General features: G+C 43.5%; 1 protein-coding gene across 4 annotated transcripts in view; it reads right to left on the minus strand.

The window, feature by feature from the left end:
• The window catches only part of KCNK2 (potassium two pore domain channel subfamily K member 2), a 147922-nt gene extending 131924 nt beyond the window's left edge, over nt 1-15998 (minus strand). For 2 of the 4 annotated variants that reach the window (XM_036099985.2, XM_036099984.2), the window contains exons 1-2: nt 14600-14735; nt 11309-11619 (exon numbers count right to left, since the gene is read on the minus strand). In XM_036099985.2, coding sequence (XP_035955878.1) covers nt 11309-11619; nt 14600-14645 — 357 coding nt within the window. In that variant the 5' untranslated portion in view covers nt 14646-14735. Of the gene's footprint in view, nt 1-11308; nt 11620-14599; nt 15123-15841 lie in introns of those variants that run through there. The other 2 variants (XM_078078111.1, XM_078078110.1) reach the window with 2 other exon arrangements.
• Nucleotides 15999-23651: the final 7653 nt, after the last annotated feature.

Genomic DNA, 23651 nt, shown 5'->3' on the forward strand with positions numbered 1-23651 from the left:
AATGAATTCACAAAATGTTAAGTAGTCATAAAAACATTATATACTGAAGACTGATAAAAATTGATCCATTATATAAAAATGTTTGGTTACAGGGGCACCTGGGTGGCTCAGTCGATTAAGTGTCCGACTCTTGCTTTCAGCTCAGGACATGATCTCAGGGTTGTAGGATTGAGCCCTGTGTCGGGCTCCAGGCTCAGCGTGGAGTCTTCTGGAGTTCTTTTTTCTCTCCCTCTTGCCTTGCCCCTCCCCCTGCTTGCACATACTCTCTCTCTCTAAATAAATAAAATCTTTAAAAAAGAGGTTTTAATGGTTTTTAAAAATGTATATTAAATAAATATATATTTAAAGGGATCGATGTAAATCTAGGTATCTATTATGCAACATTTTAATTCAACACTAAAAAGTGTGGGAATAGCATCATGATCCTGAAGATCGTGAAATGCCAATGTTCAATTAAATTTTTAAAACCTCACAAGCCTGGGTGAAAAGGCATGCAAAGTACAAATGCGGGTTGAGATTCATCCTCATTAAGTGGAAACTAATGGATTTGGGAGAAAAATAAACCAGGCTCCCCTTTTCAAATAGTGTTTTCAATAACCTAGAAGAAGCCTCTGGAGTCCCTGGAACTCTGCCTGAGGACATTATCCAACAACGCCAACACAGAAAACACCAGACATCACCAGAGAGGTAATAGAAATAAAACAGGGGGGAAGAAAAGGAAAAAGAAAGAATTAAAACAGAAAGCCACTCTTGTGCAAAAGTATGATCCCTCCTCTTCTGGAATACTGCCCACAGCTCAAATCGACACTTACCAAAGTTTTAACTGAGCAGAAAGCAGTTCAAAAAAAGATAAGTAAAATAATCAAGGGGCCACTCTAAGTGCTAAGGAAGAGATTACAAAACAAGACTATTAAGAAAGCAGAGACCCAAGACACACATCATCGCAGATTATCAATGCCTAAGGAGCTGACTGAGAATGAATTCTACATGTGGTAGGGGATAAAAATAAGAAAGATAAGGTGGCTATCTTTAGAAGGGAATTATGTGACTTAGTTCACAAAATTCACCAGGCAAATGGCCTAAAACTTTAAAAAGGATGTAATTTTATGAAAGGTCAAATGAAAAGAGAAACTTTATTGAGAAGCATGTATGACACGTATCAAGAGAAGGTACACGCTGAAATGTGGTCAAATGCAAACAGTCCAGAGAAGTAAGTTTATGAATATTAGATCCATGCCAGATTTTTCATAATGTCATGATGCTCAGGGTACAGTCATCCCTTCTAAAGCTGGTTTCATAAAGGGAACTCTGGTACTGTTTTCAAATGTCCCTTGATAGCATAGCTAAGGGCAGAAATACTGAGCTAGATGAACTACTGTTTACTGTTCTTGATCCAGCCAAGATATACAAATGTTCATAAAAATAAAGGGCAGAGAAACAGCTGAAAGAGATTTAAAAATATCATCTAATTCTCTTACTGATAAGGATATTACCTAAACTATGTGGATATTTAAACAATATCTAAAGTCAAGACTTGAAATATTCCCAAAGTATCCCCTACATAACACTAAGCAAAAAATGGAGGTGGTAAAATGACACACATACGTGATCCCATGCATATAAAATTCTGTGTGGAAATATGTATGTCTGTATGTGTGTGTACACAAACACACACACACACACACGCATACATGAGAGGTCTTGGCCAACTCTAGGTAGAGGGATTTCAGATATTTGCTTTTTTCTTTGTACCTTCTTGTATTACTTGGATTTTGTACAGGACACTTTTGTTACTTTGTGAACGTCAGAAAGCAAGAAGGGGGTAAAAACTCTTGTAATCCTACAAGAAGAATGTTAACTTGTTGTGTCCCTGCGACTATTTCCCTTTGCTCCTCCTCTTTCCATCTCCTCGATCCATCTCTTCCTTCCAGGTAAGAATTCTCCAGCTTGAAATCGCCTTCCCTGATTTACATCACCTGTTCATGCCTCAGCACGACTAGTGCCCCGCGATACAAGTTTAAGCATAATATTTTAGTTGCTCATTTGGAGCCTCCTTATTGGGCTCTAGTTTTCCATGACTATATACTTTGCACTCACAACTACAGACCTGCTGGGTCTTCCACTGCTGACCTTTGCTAGTAGGAGCCCAGAGCAAAAAGATGCACCAGCAACTCAAAATGCAGAGAGTGCATCCTAGGCGCAAGGACTGGAAATCTGATTTGCTTGGTAGGAATACGAGAGGAGCCCAGGTTGAGAAAACACAACAAAATAATGTAGTTTCTAGAGAAGTCTTTTGGTACAGGGGAAACAAGCTCTAGAGTCACCTGAACAGCAGCTCTGCTTATCTTAATGCTTGCTGTGCAACTTGGAACATCTCAAGCTAAAAAGGCTAAGAGGGATTTGGGTTAAACATTCTGTCCCTCAGTTTATTTACCTGCAAAAGGGAGAGGATGAAGCCTAACCTGCTTCCTGACCAAACGAGAGAGAATGTATATGGCAGTACTTCTAGAAAGATGCAGACTTGGACTAAAAATTTATTGGCTAGCTATTACCATTAGACATTGTGTTGCACACATTCCTGTCTATGAGGAAGGCACTGGAGATGGAGTCAAAAGAAAGAATCTGATCAAGGTGCCATTTTGTCTCTTGCTGAACATTTTACAAGTGTGAACTAAAAAATATATATATCTAAGAGATGTGGGAATTAAATAATATATCTTGAAGTGTAAGAGTACAAATCTATGATTAAATACAAACATGTTCTAAGAATTTTAAAGCCATCATCCTAATAGCTACTAACAGATCTATACTGGTCAAATTTCTAATAGTATTTGAGCTTTACATTTGCGTCCTGTTTTCAGTTTAGACTAAATAAATCCTCAGTCAAAAAATACTCTTCACTGTCTTCCAATGCATATGGATAGTACTTTCTCTCATTCTCAAATAACCATTCCAGCCATCAAATAATGTTCTAGCCATTGTTTTCTTTAATTAATTTTTTTGATGTAGTGTTCCATGATTCATTGTGTATAACACCCAGTGCTCCATTCAATAAGTGCCTTCTTTAATACCCATCACCAGGCTAACCCATCTCCCCAGCTAGAACCCTCAGTTTGTTTCTCAGAGTCCACAGTCTCTCATGGTTTGTCTCCCCCTCCGATGTTTTTAAGTAATATTGCTTTTTAATCACATCAGTTTGAGTAGTATTTTATTAATATACAATACTCACATAGGACTTTTCTTTCTTTCTTTCTCCCTCTCCTTCTCCTTCTCTCTCTCTGTCTCTCTTTCTTTCTTTCACCAATATTAACTAGTTAATCTTCATATAGACTTTGGAGATAAAATCATCTCCTGACAAACTACTTATGCTTTATTATAAAACCCTAAGTATAGTTAGGAAACAGTGTATGAAAATATTTCAATTGTTATTTGATGTACTTATATACGACACTCTGCAAGTCAAGACAGCATGAACATATGGACAGGAAGGGGAGGCAAACATGTTTGTTCACTACGAAAGTAGTATGTGGGAGAGGCCTTGGGAAACTAGAAATGGACAAAGCTTTCTTAAGACTTCTGTAGCTCCCTTGATACATAAGTCCCTCTTGTAATTCTCAAGACAGCATTCCTGAATAATCATCATTTTGAAAGAGATTTAAAATAAAATAAAAGAGCTGGTCTTTTAAATGGCTCCTAATTAATCTGCTAAAATAATCCAACCTACTATGTTGTCACACATCCAAGAAGTTTACACATTCTATTATCTGCAGTGCTTTTTCCAGAGATTAATCCAAAGGATAAGAAGAGTAAAGGCACTGATAAGAAAAGAAAGCCCTTTTAGAAGTTCTCTGGACTAGTTATTGGCATCTCAAATTTAACGTGGCTGTGCTGGCTGGAATTTGCTGAGGCTGTTTTGCTGAAGTCCCTGCACGGAACTGTCCCCTGGTAAAATCGTGAGACATGTTGACCCAGAGTGTTGTTTTATAACCATGGCCGGGTGAGTGTCTGCGAGGTTAGGACCAGCTTGTCACACTGTTTATCGATAACAGCATGATGGATGATTTGCACCTGGTCTTGGTGAGACTCTCAGAAAGCTCTGCCACTGAGGCTGGCTACTTGGCAGGAACATGCCTTTGTGACCAGCAGGGTAGCAGAAATCCCAGCCAAGAGGTCATCTCGGGCTCCCTGATTCCGAGGTATCCCATGCACATGTGGGTGGCTCTGATCAAAGAGAGAAGTATGTCCTGGCATGGCCTGGCAGAGGGAGGCCTTGGCTCTGATGCAAACTTTGCCTTTGGTGCACATCTTTATTGGGTGCTATTGGTACGTTCTATCATTTTCCTGCAATGGAGATCTGAAGTTCCTCTTACTTTTGGATCCTGTGAATCTCGCTCAATAATTGAACCCTGTCTAACTGCCACTCTTAATGCAATGCCCAACACTAAGAGCCTGACATCCTCCCCTCATGAGTGCCTCCTCTGCTCTTCCTCATGTCAGGAAAGTGGGAACTGTACTCTTCTAGTTGCCCAGGACAAAACTTTTTGGTGTTTTTCTTTGACTCCTCACCGTTGCCCTGCAATCTTGTCCACTGCTAAATCCCACTGGCTCTCCTTCTAAAATATACCCAGAATCTGACCATGTCTCACAGCTCCCACTGCCACCACCTTGGTTTAAGCCCCCCTCATCTATCACCAGGATTATCACAACAGCCAAGTAACAGTTCCCCCTGTTTCTGTCCGCGGCCAGCTGCAGTCCCTCCTCAACTCAGCAGGCAGAGTGATCCTGGGGAAATAAGCCAGTACAGGACACTCATCTGCAACAGAAAGCCAACTCCATATTATAACTTACAAGGCCCTACAGGACTTGGCCCTCATTACCTGCCTGATGTCATCTTGTACCACTCCCTCCTAGCATCCTTGCTGTTCCTGTCCCTGCCAGGGGCACTCTCTCTTCAGGGAGGCCTCTCTACTGTGGATCTCTCTCTGCCTGAGTGTTGTTCCCTAGACAGCCACCCGGCTACTTTCCTCACTGCCTTTATACTCAAAAGTCGCCTTATCATGTGTCTGTTAGCCATTTGTATGTCATCTTCAGAGAAGTGTCTGTTCATGTCTTCTGCACATTTTTTGACTTGATTATTTGTTTTTTGTTCATCATCATGAGCCATCAGGGAAATTCAAATCAAAACCACATTGAGATACCACCTTATACCAGTTAGAATGGCAAAAATGGACAGGGAAAGACACAACAAATGTTGGAGAGGTTGTGGAGAAAGGGGAACCCTCTTACACTGTTGGTGGGAATGCAAGTTGGTACAGCCACTTTGGAAAACAGTGTGGAGGTGCCTCAAAAAATTAAATATAGAGCTACCCTATGACCCAGGAATTGCACTCCTGGGTATTTACCCCAAAGACACAGATGTAGTGAAAAGAAGGGCCGTACGCACCCCAATGTTCATAGCAGCAATGTCCGCAATAGCCAAACTGTGGAAAGTGTCGAGATGCCCTTCAAGAGATGAATGGATAAAGAAGATGTGGTCCATATATACAATGGAATATTACTCAGCCAACAGAAAGGATGAATACCCAACTTTTACATCAACATGGATGGGACTGGAGGAGATTATGTTAAGTGAAATAAGTCAAGCAGAGAAAGTCAATTATCATACGGTTTCACTTATTTGTGGAACATAAGGAATAGCATGGAGGACATTAAGAGATGGAAGGGAAAAATGAAAGGGGGGAAATCGGAGGGAGAGATAAACCATGAGAGACTATGGACTCTGAGAAACAAACTGAGGGTTTTAGAGGAGAGGGGCATGGGATGGGTTAGCCCAGTGATGGGTATTAAGGAGGGTATGTACTGCATGGAGCACTGGGTTTTATACGAAAACAATGAATCATGGAACACTACATCAAAAACTAATGATGTATTTATGGTGACTAACATAACATAATAAAATAAAATTAAAAAAAAAAAAGGTCACCTTATCAGTGATGCTTCCCCAGTGACCTTATGTAAAATTAATCACCAATACCACCCAACATTTCCTATCCTTTTTTACTGCTTTATTTTTTCTCCTGAGACTTATCACTATCTAACATACTGTCTTCCCTCAGCAGGATGGAAGGAACCTCCCCAAGGGCAAGAACTTTCATCTGTTTTATTCTCCACCATATTTCTGTGCCTGGGACAATGCACATAGCAGGAATTCAATACATATTTTTGGATGAATGAATGATTATATAATTAATATAAAACAATGTTTTCGGTTTTGTTCTGAAATTTCACTGGCATTCTAGGAAGGCATGCAGCTCCAGGTATCCCCTGGAAAACAACCAAATGCCCCAATGGTATATCTACCCCAAGTGGAGAACAGGCTCAGGAGAAAGCCCACATCCCTGGTATGGTACAGGAGACCCTGTTCTCCTTTGTTAAACTTGCTGATGCCCCTGCTCCTCAATCTAGATAATTCAGTTACTGGAGCACATCATGCTCCTTCTGCCTAGAAAATCTGCTGATCCCCTTGCCTCCCTCTGCCAAATACTCTGATTCCACACTTAACATCCAGTTTCTCTTTTACCTCTTCTCTGTGTCTTCCTATCTCTCATTAAGTGGTTCATTTCCTCCTCAGTAGTCTAGTTCTAATCTCTAAGAACTTCAAGTAGCTGTTTTTTTTTTTTTTTTAAAGATTTTATTTATTTGAGAAAGAGAGAGAGAAAGCATGAACGGGGGGAGGGCGCAGGGAGCCCGATGCAGGGCTCGATCCCAGGACCCTGAGATCATGACCTGACCTGAAGGCAGGAGCTTAACCGACTGAGCCACCCAGGTGCCTCTGTGGCTGTGTTTACAGTGGTCTCCTCCACTTGACTTTGAAGGAGGGAGTGCCTGAAGATGTTTTTTCTGATCGTTTTACTTGCCCCAATACCCAGTACGAAGGTCAACACATTGAACGTGCTCAACAAACGCCACTGAACGAAGGAGTAAAAACCAAACTGAGAAGAAGGAACAGCACAGAGAGAATATAATCCCCTCAGGAAGAGGACTCCAAAAATCCAGGCCCGAGACCACATGACCTCATGCAAATGTGTCCGTTTTTTCACCCAAAAACAGACAGAAAACCTTCCCTACCTACCTACCTCATAGGGGTTGTGGGGCTCAAATGAGAAAATAATTATTATCAATGTACAGATCATAGATTTTGCTCTAGCTTTTTAATCGCAGAACTGCTTCAGCAAATACAAAAGTGACTAGATTGACAATCAGCCATATCCAACGTAACCATGACTCTCTACTGGTTTACCACATTCACACAGGAGAAAACCAGGAAGTGTTCTCCAGAAAGAATATTAAAACCAAGGTTATAGGGGCACCTGGGTGGCTCCGTCGGTTAAGCATCAGACTCGAGTTCAGCTCCGGTCATAATCTCGGGGTTATGAGATTGAGCCCAGCACTGGGCTCTGCGCTGAGTGTGGAGCCTGCCTGGGATTCTCTCTCACTCTCCCACTCCCATCCCTCCCCCCAACCCTTGCCTGTGCACACATACTCTCTCTCTCAAAAAAAAAAAAACAAAAAAACCACCTCGGGCGCCTGGGTGGCTCAGTTGGTTAAGCGACTGCCTTCGGCTCAGGTCATTATCCTGGAGTCCCTGGATCGAGTCCCGCATCAGGCTCCCTGCTTGGCAGGGAGTCTGCTTCTCCCTCTGACCCTCCCCCCTTCTCATGTGCTCGCTCGCTCTCATTCTCTCTCTCAAATAAATAAATAAAATCTTTAAAAAAAAAAAAAACCACCTCAGGTTATACACTCCCCATTCTTATATGGAGGAAGAGATAGGTCATATAATATACATCACTATGTACAGAGGACTGTAATTTGATATTTATTCCACTCTAATACATGGAATAACAGGAAGCTTTACAGCAAACTTCATGTTTATTAATGTTTTTAGAGGCAGTAACACAGGAGCTAAGAGCCTAAGCTTTGGAGTCTGTCCACTTAGGTTTAAATAACAGTGCACTCCAGCACTTTGTTCTCTTGGAAAATTAAGCTCCTTCTGCCTCAGTCTGCACCTAACTTAAATGCAGTTAATAAGGCACTTACCTCCTATGGTTACTTGAGAATTAAATGAGACAATACACGTAAAAGCTTAGAACAGTGCCTTGTACATAGTCAGTGCTCATTAAATGTTGACTATGGTTAATGGTATTCATGACTTTTGAAACTTCAGTGTTACCATGTTTTTCTGTACTGACATCACACTACCTTCAATGTAATGGATGTTGAAAATCAAAGTGTTCAAAACACTTAAGCCCTTTAGGTTCCTTTGTCTTGATAGCTCTGCCCCCTCCTCAATCCTCTATCTTGCCTTGGACTGCCGACGTCAAGACAGCACTCAGAGGGAAAGAACAGCTGGGACCACGTAGCACAAGAAGCAACTGCTCCCAGGAGCCTCAAAGCTCTGTTCTCTTCTCTCCCCTCCCTCGCCTACCCCACCCTGTGATGCAAGCACAGCTTGTTATGAGGTTACCATAACCCATCCAGAGGTGTAATTAATAACCTGGGGCCTGAGGCCAAATTAGATTAACTGTACCCGACCTTACAGTCTGACTACACATTTCTTCCTCCTTCCCTGCTCTTCATAAAAGGAATCCAGAAGTCCTTCTCCACCAACACTAGGACTGAACTTCTAACTCCCCTCTTAGCACTGAAAAATGCTAAACCCAGCCAAGACTCCTGGGAATAATAGCAGATCAAGGTTCTGAACACCTGAACTCTCATCCTCATAATGCTGTCTGGCGTAAGTCACTGGGACTGCTGGGTGTCAGCTCCCTAATCCTTAATGCTGTGATATTACTGCCTAATATACCTACTCATGAAGTTTTAAGGGATGATTAAATGGGCAAATAAATGTGGGAAGAACACGTGGAAATTTACGAGAATCACATGAATGAAATGTAATTCTAATATAAGATTACTGGCTCATTTGCCTTCCTCCCTATTTAAATACTGATCTTGATCCTTGAAGCCATGCCATTATAAACATTTCTTTTATCAGAAGAAACTTTATTCAAAGAGAATAAAATAATTTATTAAAGCCATGGGGTTCTAAAGATGAGTGATATGAAAATAACAGACTTCTGAATAAGCACAAAAATACTTGAGATTTTTAAAAAGCAAAGATTCTCATCAGCGGTGAATATTAATAAAGCTAAAAGAGATTCCTCTGTGGAGTGGAAAGAAAAAGATTAGGTCATTGCTGAGCTCTGTCTGTATCCATTCCAAAAACAATAGAGCAAAAATGATCAGTCTCCACCTCCAGATTGTCTCTACCTGCCATGACCTTCAAGTTATTTTCACAGTTATGAATAAATCAAGGTAGTACAGAACAGTGAGACCATTTTCAAATTCACACCGGGTTTCCTCCAGCATTGTCCTGAAATTCCAGGCATTTTCTCCCCTGCCCCAAACCCACCACACTGCTTCAGATGCGAAGAATGGAACTGCCTGAATCAGATACTTCAGCCCAAAAAAGGGATGGGGTGGGGGTGGGGGGGAAGGGTGCGAATACGAACAACAGCAAACAAACTCTGCGACATCCTAAATGCTTTATAGGGATTATCTCTTTACTCTTCACAGCAACCCTGTTTGGTAGATATTCTTTCTGCATTCCAGAGATATCACTGAAGGCTTAGAGAGCCAAGGTACTTGTTCAGGATGACACCTCTAGAAAAGTGCTCAACGGGAGTTTAAAACACATCCTATCTGATGCTACCTCCTAGACAACCTAGAGCTCTTCTTTTAAAACCCTAGGGAAATGGGAATTGTTTAAGATTTTTTAGTACCTCTTAGAACTCTGTGGCACAAAGACAAGAGTGAAGTGAAAGTGATCTTGTGTACGAACAGGCAATGCGGTAGCTGGGACAACATCTGTTGGCATGTTCACTGTCAATACTGAAAATATTGCCATCATCTAAAAATAATAGAGAATTCAGGATATAAGTATCTGAGGAGTATTTTCAAAATGTCAGTCAAATAGTTGAGATGCAGAAGTGTCTGAATATAGTAGGAGCTAAATGAGGGTGAGCGATTACTATGTTTGACAGCTTTCAGTAAAACTTGAATGAGAACTTGTATGTGTAGTCTACAAATAGAGAGAGGCATGAAGGGCAGAGGCTACGTAGCCTGTGGGGTATCCATGGCAAAAGGGAAATGAGAGAGAAAAGGTCTTTGAATAGGAGACTGGATTAAAACCAGTAAGAATTGCCTCCCTCAATCTACTATTCCAACTCATTCAAATGATGTCAAACCAAATATAAGATGAGGAAGAACATGTTCAGATGACTCAGATCATTTTCAGTCCAATCCGACTTACACCAGTTAAGAAAAGTAGGTTCTACAGGAAAAGGAGTATCTATACAATCAAAACATTTCCCACAACCAGTCAGATAGATCTCTCCTGGAAAGAACATTCTAGGGCTTCCTTCTGGCCAGACTCTTGGTTTGACCACTGAATTGTTTTATGTAAAAGAAATCTACAATAAAAATACAGCCATCTCCAAGGAGCCTAACTGAAACGTTTAAATCATTTTGTGATTAACTTTTATAACAAAGTACTTTCCTTAAGAACACCATTCCACCATGATAGAGTACAAGAAAACGAAATTATTTTTTAAAATTCAAAAACTGCATTTTTCTGTGTAATAGTAAATTGCTTTTAGTTAGTGTTTAGAGAAGCAAGGATGCATCATTTCTCTAGGAGCCTAAAAGGCAGTTATCAGAGTTATACGCTGACTAGGTTAAAGAGGTGAGCTACAACTTGTTAACCAGCAGGGGCACCCATCTCAAGAGGGTCACACCACAAACTCATCTCTTCTATCTTATGATGGCCCCTGGCATGATTAAAGCACTTTTCTGCCTTAGATCTTCCTCTCACTTGCCACAGCAATGTTTCTCAGTCGGCAATGGTAATCTGACCACAAAAGCCTCCGGCAAGGCAACCCCACATCCGTGGGTGTCCACTGGCAGTTCTAAGAGAGGGCAAAGAAAGACAAATCAGGGAGACAATGGGACAGAAGGAGCAGAAGAGGGTAAGAAGGAACAGAAGGAGGGAGAAACGAAGGAGAAGGAGAAGAAAAGAGAGAAAAAGTAAGAAAAGAGGGAAGAAGTACAGAAAGGAGACGAGTCGATGCTAAAGAGAAAGTGGAATTGGGCCCCCATAGGCAGGCCACTGTGCTGCAGGTAGCCTCCTCCTGCCATTACTTTCTTTCCCCAGAGAGGAAGCAGGGTAACAACTCCTCTGTGCCATTATTACCTGGATGAGTTCGTCCAGCTCAGTCGAATTGACACAGGAGTGTTGGGAAATGAATGTTTGCTTCTGGATCACAATGGTGGTCCTCTGGGAAATCTCATGAGGCTGCTCCAAGGCTTTGAACACGGTGGCTCCGATGATCAGATAGAGAACCACCACCAGGAAAATCGTGGAGACCGTCTTCCATTTCATAACATTAATGGTCGTGTCACTCTCCACCCGGGAAGCGAGCACTGTGGGTTTCGTGGAAAACGAGAGCCTCGGTTTGGAGTTCTGAGCGGCAGATTTAGGATCCAGCAAGTCAGGTGCCGCCACTGACAACAACAGAGAATGAACGTTAGGTCGGAGAAGAGTAGAGGGGGTAACGGCTGGCTTTCTTTAGGGGCTGAGCAAAGGCGGACTGAACTCCACTGCTCTCCCGGTGGACGGTCTGGAACCAACCAGAGTGCTCCCACTAGATCGCTTCCAGGACCGCATACATAGGTTCAAGGAAAAGGGGCTGGGTCTCAGCTCTCTGCTGCTATTGGGGTTCCAGATGGGAGGAAGAGAACAGGAGGTGGACCAAGAAACTTAAAAAAAAATAATAAAAGAACGCCTGAGGTCTTCCTAATTAATTTGTAATTTTACATCTGTTCGCCGTGCTACTCAACAAAGACTGAACTCCTAAGAGTTGATAGTACTAACTCATGAATACTCATGAAGAAGGTTCATGGATGATTCCTGTTCTCAAGAACTTAACCCTCTATACCACAAGCAACCGACATAAGGAATATTCTTTATTTCTATGGAAAATTTCATTGTAATAAAGGGATTGCATTATAAGCGAATTTGGGATCCAAACATTGCTGCTCAAAGTAAAACATTAGTCATTTTCTGGTAAAACATTATGGTCAGTAAACCACTCAATTGCCCAATCATTTCTCTTTGCCTACCCTCTAAAGCGGTTCATGATTAAACATTCTATCTTGTTATACAATCTCTGGCATCTTGAGAAAACAAAAGTATTGCTACCTTTTCTGGCACCATCCTAGGTGCAGCCAAGACATGACAAGTTCCTTCCATTTCAACAGCGAACATTATCAAGAAAAAAAAGTAAAACCTTCTCTTACACCTCAGACCCTCCATGCTCTGTACAAAGCTAATTGCTCCATTAGAGTGGATTTATGTGTTCTCTTACAAATTCCCATATACTCGGAGGTGACTGTAAATCCATCTATTATTTATCTCAACTGTTCAAAAATATCATTAATGGATTTCTTTTTAGAAAATACAAAGATACTAGACTTCAACTTGCTAAGGGGAAAATAAGCCATCTACTACAGAATGATTGGAAAGGCAACACCGAAACAAAAAGGTTAACAGAATAGCCAGGAAAAAAAAAAAACCCAAACCAGGGGGACTTTAAAAAAAACCACCAACTCAACCAGAACAATGAATTTAGAGTCCACAATTGTTATAGATATAAGTAAAATTACTCTGGTATATATAATAGAGGTTTGATATAGTAATAACCTAACCTAAAAGACACTTTTAGGTAAATATCTGAGAAATTCCTATGGAATTGCACCCAAATACCCTACAGGAACCCGAAATTACTCGAGGATAAAAAGAGAATGGAAAGTGTCAGTTTTCACAGGGTTAGAAACCCTGCCCTCCTGACTACCACTGTGAGTTCAATGTAGGACTACCGCAGTTTGAGTTCAAAAAACAAATCATCAGTTGCCCATCACAAAGAAGCTTTGCAAACAAAGCTATTTGAAGCCCTAGACCTAAGTAGTGTTGTACAATGGTAGCCGATAACAGAGGGCTCCTCAAACCAGCAAAAACCCTGAATGGCTCTGACTTTGAAGAGATGAAGTCAGAGCGCCAAGGAAGTAATTGTACCCAGGGCTCCAAGTGGAGATTCCACATACAGACTGAATTGCTCCTTTCAGCAATTTCCAGTGGTTGAACCTGCTGGGTACAGGTATGTACCCGTTTCCCTCCTGATACGGTCACCTGCTCAGAATAAAGCCACAAACCAGTAGACACCTTTGTCATGTCATAGTTATAACAGCAACTTTGCTCAGAATTAGCACTGCGTATGTGTTTCACTGTTTTAATTAGAAAAACTTTTTTTAATAGACATGCTGATAACAGCTGATATCTGTCATCTGCTGGTTAGCTACGCCACCCCACCGCCACGCTTCTTAGTGTGTCTTGGGTGAAAAATAAAGGTCATAATCTAAAATTAATCCATCTTCGGAATAAAGATAACAGGAAATCCACATTATCTCTCTGAAGAAAGCTTTCCAAGCCTTTCCTTTCCAATTCTCTGTGCTCTCATATTTCTGGTTTTTCACGAGTGGTTTCTAGTCTGTAGAAGTGGAAAACACCAAGACTGTTCACCTTGATGCATCCAAATCCCAATCCTAAATCCCAATGCCACACTAACACATTATAATTATAGGCTTTGGGGGAAAAGGGACAGATATGTTTTTAAAAGACTGTGTGTATGTGTGTGTATTAAGCTAATATATTTCCTGATGAAGTTTAATTCTTTTAAGCTATTCCCTTATTTTTTTAATTAGAAGAAATGTATATGTGTGTGTGTGTGTGTGTGTGTGTGTATGCACATTTGGCAGACAGAATGGACAGCAACTGGTAAAATATCAAAATAAAAAACAGCCTTTTCTCTATGTTTCCATCTCCACGTCGTTTGATGTATGATCAGGCAGAGATGCTCCTCAGAACAAGGAATCAAAGAGTCGTCCCTTGCACACACTGTCCTCACCATCACTACCTCCCTCCTCTACCTCCAGCACATCACAGTCTCCTCTTAATCCCAGTCTCCCAGCCTCCCGCAGGTATGCCTTCCACGCTCCGGGCCGCAGCTGACTCCATAGCAAGAGAAACGAGCTTTTTTTCAGCACCACTGCCTGTCCCACCACGCAATGGGCAACAAGTGTGACCAGGGTCACCATACGTGCTGCCTGTCGGCTGCTCCCAAGGGCTGACCCTCCTCCTCCTTCGGAAACTCCCCCAAGGTGTCCCAAACCCACACCCGAGGCAGATGCAAAAGCCCCAGGCACCAGCGGGAGAGGCGGGAGCAGCAACCAGCAGAGGAGCCAGGCATCGGTCTGCCTCCAAGCCCAGATTATGACCCAACACCTTGGACGGGAAACGAAGGTGGAGGACGTCCGCTTGCTGCCAGCAGGGCATTTGCAGCCCTCCCAGTCCAGGCAGGGGCGGGAAAGCGCGGGGCGGGAGGTTTGCGGCGGGGGGGGGGGGGGGGGGGGTCACCCGGGGTCTCACCTCCTGCTCTATAGCCGGGTCTCTCCCGCGAGGCGCTGGGAAGCATGAGGCATGCAGCATTCAAAATGTTTTTTGAAAAAGACGGACTTGAAGCTTTTACAAACACGCCATTGTACTCACTTCTTATTCAGAGTCGGGCTGCGCGCTCCGAGCTGCACGGGCAGGCATTTTCCCCGGCTTTGTTTTACAAGGTGGGGAGAGCGGGGCTGGACGCGGGAGGGGGTGGGGGAGCGTGAGAAGAAACGAAATCGCGGGAAGGAGGGGACACCGGCGGGCTGGGCAGAGGGCGAGGCCGAGGCCAAGTTGGGCGCGGGCGCCGCCACCCCCGCACGCGCCTGCGGCCGGGCCCGGGTCACCCGGAGAGCGCGGGCGACCCGGGTCCCGCGCCAGCCGGCAGCCGCCGCCGCCGCGCGCTCCGCCCCGGGTTCCGCGCTGGCGGGTTCCCGGCGCGGCGCGGCGCGGGGGCGGTCGCTGCAGCCCGAGCGGCCGTGCGCCCCGGCGTCTTTGTGCGCGAGCCTCGCTCTGCCCCTCTTCGCATGTCTTTGTGTGTCTCCCCCGGCAAAGCCCTCCGGCCCCGGGGGGCGGGGGGTGTGGCACGGGCTCGGCGCGCGGGGCGCCCTGCTGCCCACAGCTCGGCCGCTCTCCCTGCCAGGCTCGCTGCTCTCGTCGCTAGCCTGCTGCTTTCCCTCCTTTCGGAACTCCCTCCCCCTCGCCTCCTCCGCCCCCCCACCCTCCGTCTCCCCGCCTGGCCTCGCCTCTCCGCACCCCCTCCTAGCCCAACCCGCGCCGGCGTCGCCCCTGCCTCCTCGCCTGGGGGCACTGCCCTGGGGCTCACCTGCTGCCTCTTCTCCCTCAGCCCCTTCCACTAGCACTGCCCCCTCCCCACATGCCCATTCTCACTATCTGGTGCACAGACAGAGCTCCAACCTATCTCCTTCCAGGGCGGGGTGCGGGACTATGCTCTGGGGCGCGGGTCCCAGGACCCCTGCACGTGGGCATCTTCCGCTCCCCTTGCCCACCCTCCACCCACCCAGGGTTGTACAGAGAACTAATCCCATTGGCGCCCTGAGACCCCCGGAGTGGGGTCGGTAATGGGGCTGCTGGCTTCTTCCAGTCTACGCCTGGGGAAGTGTTGTCGAGTCACCAGCAACCCCCACCACATCCCACCTCCTGGGGTGCTTGACCTGGGCAACAAGCTCTGATCAACAGAAGGTTCCAAACCAGAAAGGATGGGGAACGCACCGGGAGCTAAGGTACAGAAGACATCTAGGGTTGCAGAGGGAATGGAAGAAAAATCGGAAGGCTCTCAGGGCAAGACCCCTTTGCTGGGTCAGGGGTTGCGGATGTTCTCGGCCGAGCAGCGGAGTGGGAGACCTGGGCCATCAGTTCGAACCCGGCGCTCCGGCACACCTCCGTATCAAGATCCCAGCTTGGCGGATGCCAGACCCCGCCCAGACTCGTAGACTGCCGCGCGGGGGCAGCTGGACGCGTGGCTGCAGGGGTGCGGGCACCGAACCCGCAGAGGAGGGGAAGAAAGCGCGCCGAGCCCAGGCTGCGGCTGAAATAGGTTAGTCCCCTCGCCACACACGTGATGTAGCGGAACTTCAGCCCCAGTGTTAACTCTCCCTTCCTTCTCACTTTCGCTGCGGGAATACCCCGCTGACCTCCACCCTCCCATCTCCACCGCTGTGTTAGAGAGTTTATCTTCCAGAAAGGCTGCTGGGCCAACTTGAAGTATTTTGCCAGCTACAAGGAGAACTTCCTGATGAAAACTGTAGATGTGAGAAACTAGTGAAAGCTATAGATCTTAAGGAGGTCAGGCAGAGCAGAAACACTCTTGATGGCAAAAAGAACGTTAAAAGCCTTTTGCAGAATTGTGGCCATCAATGCTTAAAAATGCCAAATTATTTTTTAAATTCCAGAAAAGACTCAGCACCTCTTTCTCCTATTAAAAATGTCTTCCTTATTAGGAATTCCTTCCTGCTGGAACAGAAACATGTTTTTCTCCACTTCTCTCAATATAATCGGATGTCCTTTCTGAAATGTGAATCTGATCCTCTCACTTAAAACCTTTTCAAACTCTCTAGGTGACATATAATTTGCTTCCTGATCTGGCTTCTCTTTTTCATTCCAGGCCTTTCTGGGTACATTCATCTTCCCTCACACACCTTCCCCCAGCTTTACATGTCCAAGACATTGTATTAGTAGGGTTCTCTAGAGAAACAGAACCAATAGGGCATGTATGTATGTGTGTGCAAAAGATTTATTTTAAGGAATTGGCTCATGCTGTCATGGGGGCCGGCAAGTCCATCTGAAATTCCTAGGGCACTTCCCCACAGGCTGGAAACTCAGGCAAGAGTTGATGCTTCTGTCTTGAATTTCTTCTTTTCTGGAAACCTCAGTTTTTGCTCATAAGACCTTCCTGATTATATGAGGCCTACCCACATCATCAAAGGTAATCTTCCCTTCAAGTCAACTGATTATAGATTGCGACCACATGTACAAAATACCTTCACAGCAACACCTAGATAAGTGTTTAACCAAATAACTAGGTCCTGTAGCCAAGCCACCTAAAACTAATCATCACAGATATTGTCCTTCAGATCTTCCAACAGTCTGGAAGTTTCTCCTGAATCCTAGCTAGTCGGGTGTCTTGCTGTTTTCTTCCCAGGCAACTCGGGCTTCTATTTTTGCACCTGTCACATTGTGTTGTGCTTCTTCTGACTACACTGTAAGCTCATGAGGGCATAAGCCATATCTCTCTGTTCACCACAGTGTCCACAATTACCAGCGCCTGGTACTAAACAGGTGTTAAACATCTGAATGAAAGTGTGGATGTGGACATCATTCACCTGGCCTCTCTTCAGGTATTTGTAATCAGGGTATCCAGCGTATGTAGGACATGAGATGAACTCACTACCTTCAGAATCATTTCTACCCTGTCACAGATGCTTTGTTCTCCACATTAAGTGTCCCAAACACTTTGAGTTTCGCTTGTTTAACTTCTCTCCTTCCGTTTAACAACTTGGTGATTCTTTCTTGTTCTTTCTCAGTCTTTTGCAAATTTAACCACACCTTGCCAGGCACTGGTCCTCTGTCAAACTGGCTCATGCTTACTACAGTAGGGGATTAACTCAGAGTTAATCCCTGCATAGTGTTCCCCTATCCCAGACTCATGGGATGGAGGACTCACCGCCAATCCCAAATGCTGAATTGTCTTTTTCCCTCCTTTTCTCCATCGGTGTGTCTGTACTAGCTGTCTTCCATCATCCCCCTTGCGTTATTCTCTCATTAGGCACATATATATGTGGGGGAGGGGAGCACAGATTTACTTTATAGAGACGTTAAAATAAGATCAAAAGAAAACTTCCAAACTGTAACATCGGTAGGAATTGCTCCAACAAGCCAGCCTCAGCCTCACAAATAACTTGAAAGAACCAAGAAACCAGTCTCCACACTGACTTGAGCCCTGCTTTCCACTGCGGCCCCTAAAGCCCCCTCAGTTAAATACTCCTACCACTTTAAGAGCCTTCTTGTGCCAAACATATACTTACTTGCTGTGTTTGAAGTAAGAGGGAAAAAAGGAAGTAGGCTAGTTTGTGTATCATTGAAGCTGGAGAAATAAGGAAAGGGGATGGTTTATCCTGTTTAATTTTATGCCTGCATTTCTTAACACATATAAATGCTATCAAAAGTGTAATAGAAAGACTAGGTGGACTTGATTTCTCCCATGCCACAGGACTATTCAACACCCCTTAATTTTACTTCAGTGGACAGGAAAACCTGAAATATGTAATAAAAAGATTGAGTTCCCCCAAATTTTATACTCTCTTCATTCCGGTGCTTTCAAAGTTGTTGTTCGGCTCCAACTAGAAGCGTGAAATCTACAGGACTTCACTTTTATGTTTATTTTGCTTTTTGACCTTGGCCTACTCATAGTTACAAAAAAAAAAAATGCCACTGTCCTTCCCATAATTCCAAACACTTGTAATTTTGGAGTCCAAGTGACCTCCATGGGTGTCCTAACTCTACCATTTGTGAACCATGTGAGTTTGAGGGAGTCCCTTTATCTCTCTGACCATCAGTTTCCTCATCTACAAAATAGGGAGAATACACTGAACTTAGAAGAGATTGTCCTAAGAATTAAAGTAAGACCACATAAATGGCTTTATCATTGTTAAGTCTTCAAGAGAATTTTATTCTCTCCTGTGACTGACTTAACCCCATGAACCAGGCCAAGCCAGACCACCAACACATTTCAACTCTATGGTAACTCCTGCCATTTATTTAATCTTCTGGATAACATCATTGCACAGATCTGAGAAAAGGAAGAATGAATCAAATCCATCAAATATTTACTGAATGCCTACTAGCTGCCAGACAGGAGCCCTGTGGATACAGCAAGGTTGCTGCCCTCATTAAGCTTCTGCTCTAGAGCGGGAAGATGCTAAACAAGCATAAAATTAAAATTCTGGTAAATGCAATAAAGAGAAGGTACGGGGTACTATGAGAGTATCTAATTTTGGAGGGTCAGGGAAGGCCTGTCTAAAAAAGTGACATTATAGTTGGTCCCTGAAGATGGGGAGGGTGGAGAGCAGGGGTGGAGAGCGAGAGCCACAGTGTAAAGGAAGAGCTTCCTCAGGAGGAGGAGCATGTAGAGAGACTGGGGCGGGCAGAAGCATGGCAATTAGAATTTGGGGAGCTCAGAGAGAGAGGACTGGTGGTAGACAGTGATCAAGCTACAGAGGCAGGCAGAGTCCAGGTCAAATGGCACTTGGATTTTCATTAATGGGACTTTGACAAATTTTCGACAGAGCACTAACCTCATCAGGTGGCATTAAAAAAAAGAAGAAGGAGAAGGAGAAGGAGAAGGAGAAGAAGAAGAAGAAGAAGAAGAAGAAGAAGAAGAAGAAAGAAAACCACTCTGGTGACTACATGGAGAACAGACAGAAGGCGAATAAAAATGTAAGCATGTGGGCAGCAAATTCAGATGTTATTGCTTTAGCCCAGGTGAGAGATTCATGGGATGGAAGGGGAAGGGAGAAGATGAGAGGTGGCAGTAAATCAAGAGGGCTCTGTGATCCACTGGTGTGGGGAGTGGATGATGAGGGAGAGGGTGGGCATTTTCCAAGAGGTTCTAGTTCACTAGAAACTCGGAGGAGACAACTATGTAGACCGTACTTGAGTGCAATGTCTGTGTGATGCGGTCCCTCCTGAGGGCACTTACCTTCCCCTCTCATAGCTGCTGTGTTTCCTGTGGGGCTCATCCTACTTGTGGATACAGTGTGTATCCTGGGTCTCAGCCAATACAGTCATGATTCCTCAGCCTTTCTGTTGATTCAGGCATGAGCCTGTGATCCACTCAGCCGACGAATTTTATGCCATGGTTTCTGAGAGAAGAAACTTTCACTCTATACCACTGACCTTGAACCCATAAGCCTTGCAGCTTATTAATCCACTAAGAGAGGAGAAGGTACCAGAGAATCAGAGCCAATACAGAGCAAACAAAACCAAGATGACCAGGTCCAGGTGACATTGTTTGATGGATCCTCTATACCAAACTGCACCATAAGGCACATACTTTTTCTTTTTGTATAAGCCAGTTTGTGTTGAGACTTCTGACACTAAAAATCAAGAGTCCTAATTGAAACACTGCAGTGCAAGGAATTGGAGAAATTGAGGAATAATTTACCTATATGGAAGTCTCTAAGTTGACCCCCAATGATTCCTGCCTCTTGGTATTCATGCCCCCCTGTTTTACCCTCCTCTTGACTGTGGGCTGCTAATGAACAGAATATATTACATGTTCCTTCCAAGATAAGGTTATAAAAAAACCATACACTCCCTCTTATTCTCTCTTGGGATCTCTCCCTCTGGTGGAAGCCAGCTGCCATGTGATAAGGCAACCCTGAGGAGAGACCCATGTGAGCCTGGAAGTGCATCTCCTGAGGTCTTCCAACAGCCAAGTAAGTGAGCTTGGAAGAGGTCCTTCCCCAGTCAAGCCATGAGATGACGGTAGTCCTAGACAGCACCTGGGTACAGCCTCTTACGAGACCCTGAGCCAGAACCACTCAAGTAAGTTCCTCTGAGATTCTTGACCCACAAAAGCTGGGAGAGCCTAAATGTTTCCTATTTTCAGCTGCGAAGTTTTGGGGTGACTTGCTATGCGGCAACAGATAATAGTATAACTCCTAAGAGTTAAATTCGAAGTGAGCTTATAAAGTGTCGGTCAGACCTGAGCTATGCAAATTACACTAAGAAGACAATTCCTCAAAGGTCAAATGTATTCATCTGAAGTACTAGAATGTGTTAATTAGAAGGCAAGTTGTACATCATTGGAAGAATAGCAAAGCATTTCTAGAGCAGCGGATCTTGAACCTGAGCATGCATCGGAATCCTCTGGAGTGCTTAGAAGACACAGGTTGCTGAGCCCACCCTCAGAGTGTTTGATGCATCACATCTGGAGTGGGGCCTGAGAACTGGCACGAAGAACAAGTTGCAGGTGATGTTGAAGCTGCTAGTCCTTGGAGCACACGTTGAGCGTCCTGGGCAAAAAGCAGGATTTGGGTTCACTCTGCTCTGGTAGCTCACAGTCACAGAGGCCGTCTCTGCAGCGGTGAGAAACTGGGCTAGATGGCAGCTCATGATTTGGTTGACAAATCATGGCAGGCATGGGCGCATATCACCATTCACACCATTCTCAAAGGTGCGCAGTTTAAAAGTTCTTTCCTTCTGCAATACCACCTATATGTTTTATGCCATTTATGGTACAAGAAATGGTACAAAAAATGCACTTATTCACTCATTCAATGATTTATTTATTTATTTAGTACCATCTGTGTGCAGAGGGCATTGTTCTAGCGTTTGGGGATATATGGGAGCAAAGAAGATACACCAGATCTTTGTAATCGTGGAGTTAAAATAAGGAAAGAATGACACTCATGGAACCAAGTCCGTGTCTATTCAGCAAAACATCATTGAGTTGCTGTGAGGATTTCAGATTAAAGTGCCTCACTCTGAGAAGTGAAAAAAAAAAAAGTCATTTTTTCCCCTAAAACTTTGCAAAATTCATCAAAATCAGGATGTTCATTTTGAGGAAATAAGTCACTCTAAAATACATAACACTCAGCAATATTTTAGTGGGTTTGTATGTGTGCTTACTTTAAAATAAACACGTGTGCACAAAAAATAGGAAGAAAGGTAAGATTTTCTCATGTAAACAAGAATCTCTTTTATAATGGTAATTCTTAGCTCTGTGTGACTTCCTTTTAGTTTTGAAAATTCATGTAAGTCGATACACCCATCTTTTGTATATAAACATTGACTGCTTTAATCATGTGTCCTCACCAGTGTTGATTATTAAATATAAGCTAATACTGATATATAATTTTGCTTAACTGGGAATAAGATACTGAATAAGGGCATTGCTAAATAAAGAAAGCCTTATAAATGGTACTCTGTTATCATAGAATAAATTCAGAACACATTAGAATTTACTGAGTTTACGAAGAGGAAATTTTGCTCTAGATTTTCTTTCCCCTTGCAAAGCTGAGTATCAAGCTATCAGTTGGAAATGAACATTTAGCTGATATGTATCTAGACTTTAACACTCTCCACCCTGGCATCACAGGTAAATCTTCCACCAACAATGAATTCATTAGGTAATTTTTTTTAAGTCTGCCAATACTAGGCAAACTAATTACATCAAATGTGATACTTTTTATTAAAATCAGCCATAAATCCAGAGAGAACTAGAGCATTTTCAATTTTTCTTGATGGCTTTCATTACCTAATGAATTTGCAGCACACCCAGTGTTTTATTTAAAACTTATATTAGTTGTGAACATTTGCCAGCCCAGCATTTTGCCTTCGCCTGAGATCACAAATTCTGACAGCAATGAAGAACAAATCAATTTTTGTGTGTGTGAAGAACAAATCAACTCGATTTCTCTTCTAAAACGAAGTCAAAGACATAAAGGCAATAAAAAGCAAATAGAGAATGTGAGTATTTGGGATCTCCTAAAGATATTTTTTAATGTGTTCAGTAACAAAAGATCTTAATTTCACCATATGGAGATTTTAAGAATTTAGCTTTCCTTTATACCTTTTGGTGTCTGTGATTAAATGAGCACATACAAGGCTTGCTCATGGCCGTCTACTAAGTTTATGGCAGAATTGAGATTTAACAACCCATGCATCACCCAGGATGTGTTTATTCTATAAGAAAGCTGTAAAACAAAGAAGAAAGTAGCTTTTGATAGAATTAAAAAAAAATTGTTAAGGTGGTTGTGTTGATCTCTCCAAATCCACAAAGTGACCCTGGCAAGCCTGCCGCCGTACCACCCCTATCCCCAGGACCTTTTGCCGGTGGCCTCATCTCCACATCTCCCATCCATTCTCTACATGCTGCAGCCAGGTAGGTCTCGTCAAAATAAAATCTGGTGAAGGTGAAGCCCTGATTAAAAGCATACACTAGCTTCCCATTGCTTTCAGGATAGAGACCCATACGCTAAGGGAATCTCAGTGTCCTGAATACCCTTGTCCTGTCAATAATAATGGTAACAAGAACAGCAGGGATGGTAACAATAAGTAATATCTATCAGGGCACATGTACCAGCCATTGTTTTAAGACTTCTTCATTTATTATCTCATTTAATCCTCATACTAACTGTAGGAAGTAGCTACTCTTATTACCCTTGGAGAAACTAAAATAACTTCCCCAAAGTCACATAGTTAGTGAGTCAATGCACCCTACTATATAGGGTCCATTGCCAGGATCTGCAATTTCCTCTCCCTGGTTCAGCCACCAGCTGGGTTTCCAGTTTCTTGAATACCCTCCACCTTTCCTTTCCTTAAAGCCTTCACACACATCAGTCCTTCCAGCCCAGACTGTACCTGTTTCCCTCACTACTAGAAAATAATTTCTACTTGTCTTTCAGACCTCAGCTAAAACATACCTTCCTCAAAAAAGGCCCCATAAGCTCCTAAGAAGATCAGCCCACCTCCACATGTACACTCTCCTCATTATCCTGGTCACTGTTGTTATTAAGCC

Source organism: Halichoerus grypus, chromosome 7 (assembly GCF_964656455.1).
Source record: "Halichoerus grypus chromosome 7, mHalGry1.hap1.1, whole genome shotgun sequence".
Lineage (NCBI taxonomy): Eukaryota > Metazoa > Chordata > Mammalia > Carnivora > Phocidae > Halichoerus > Halichoerus grypus.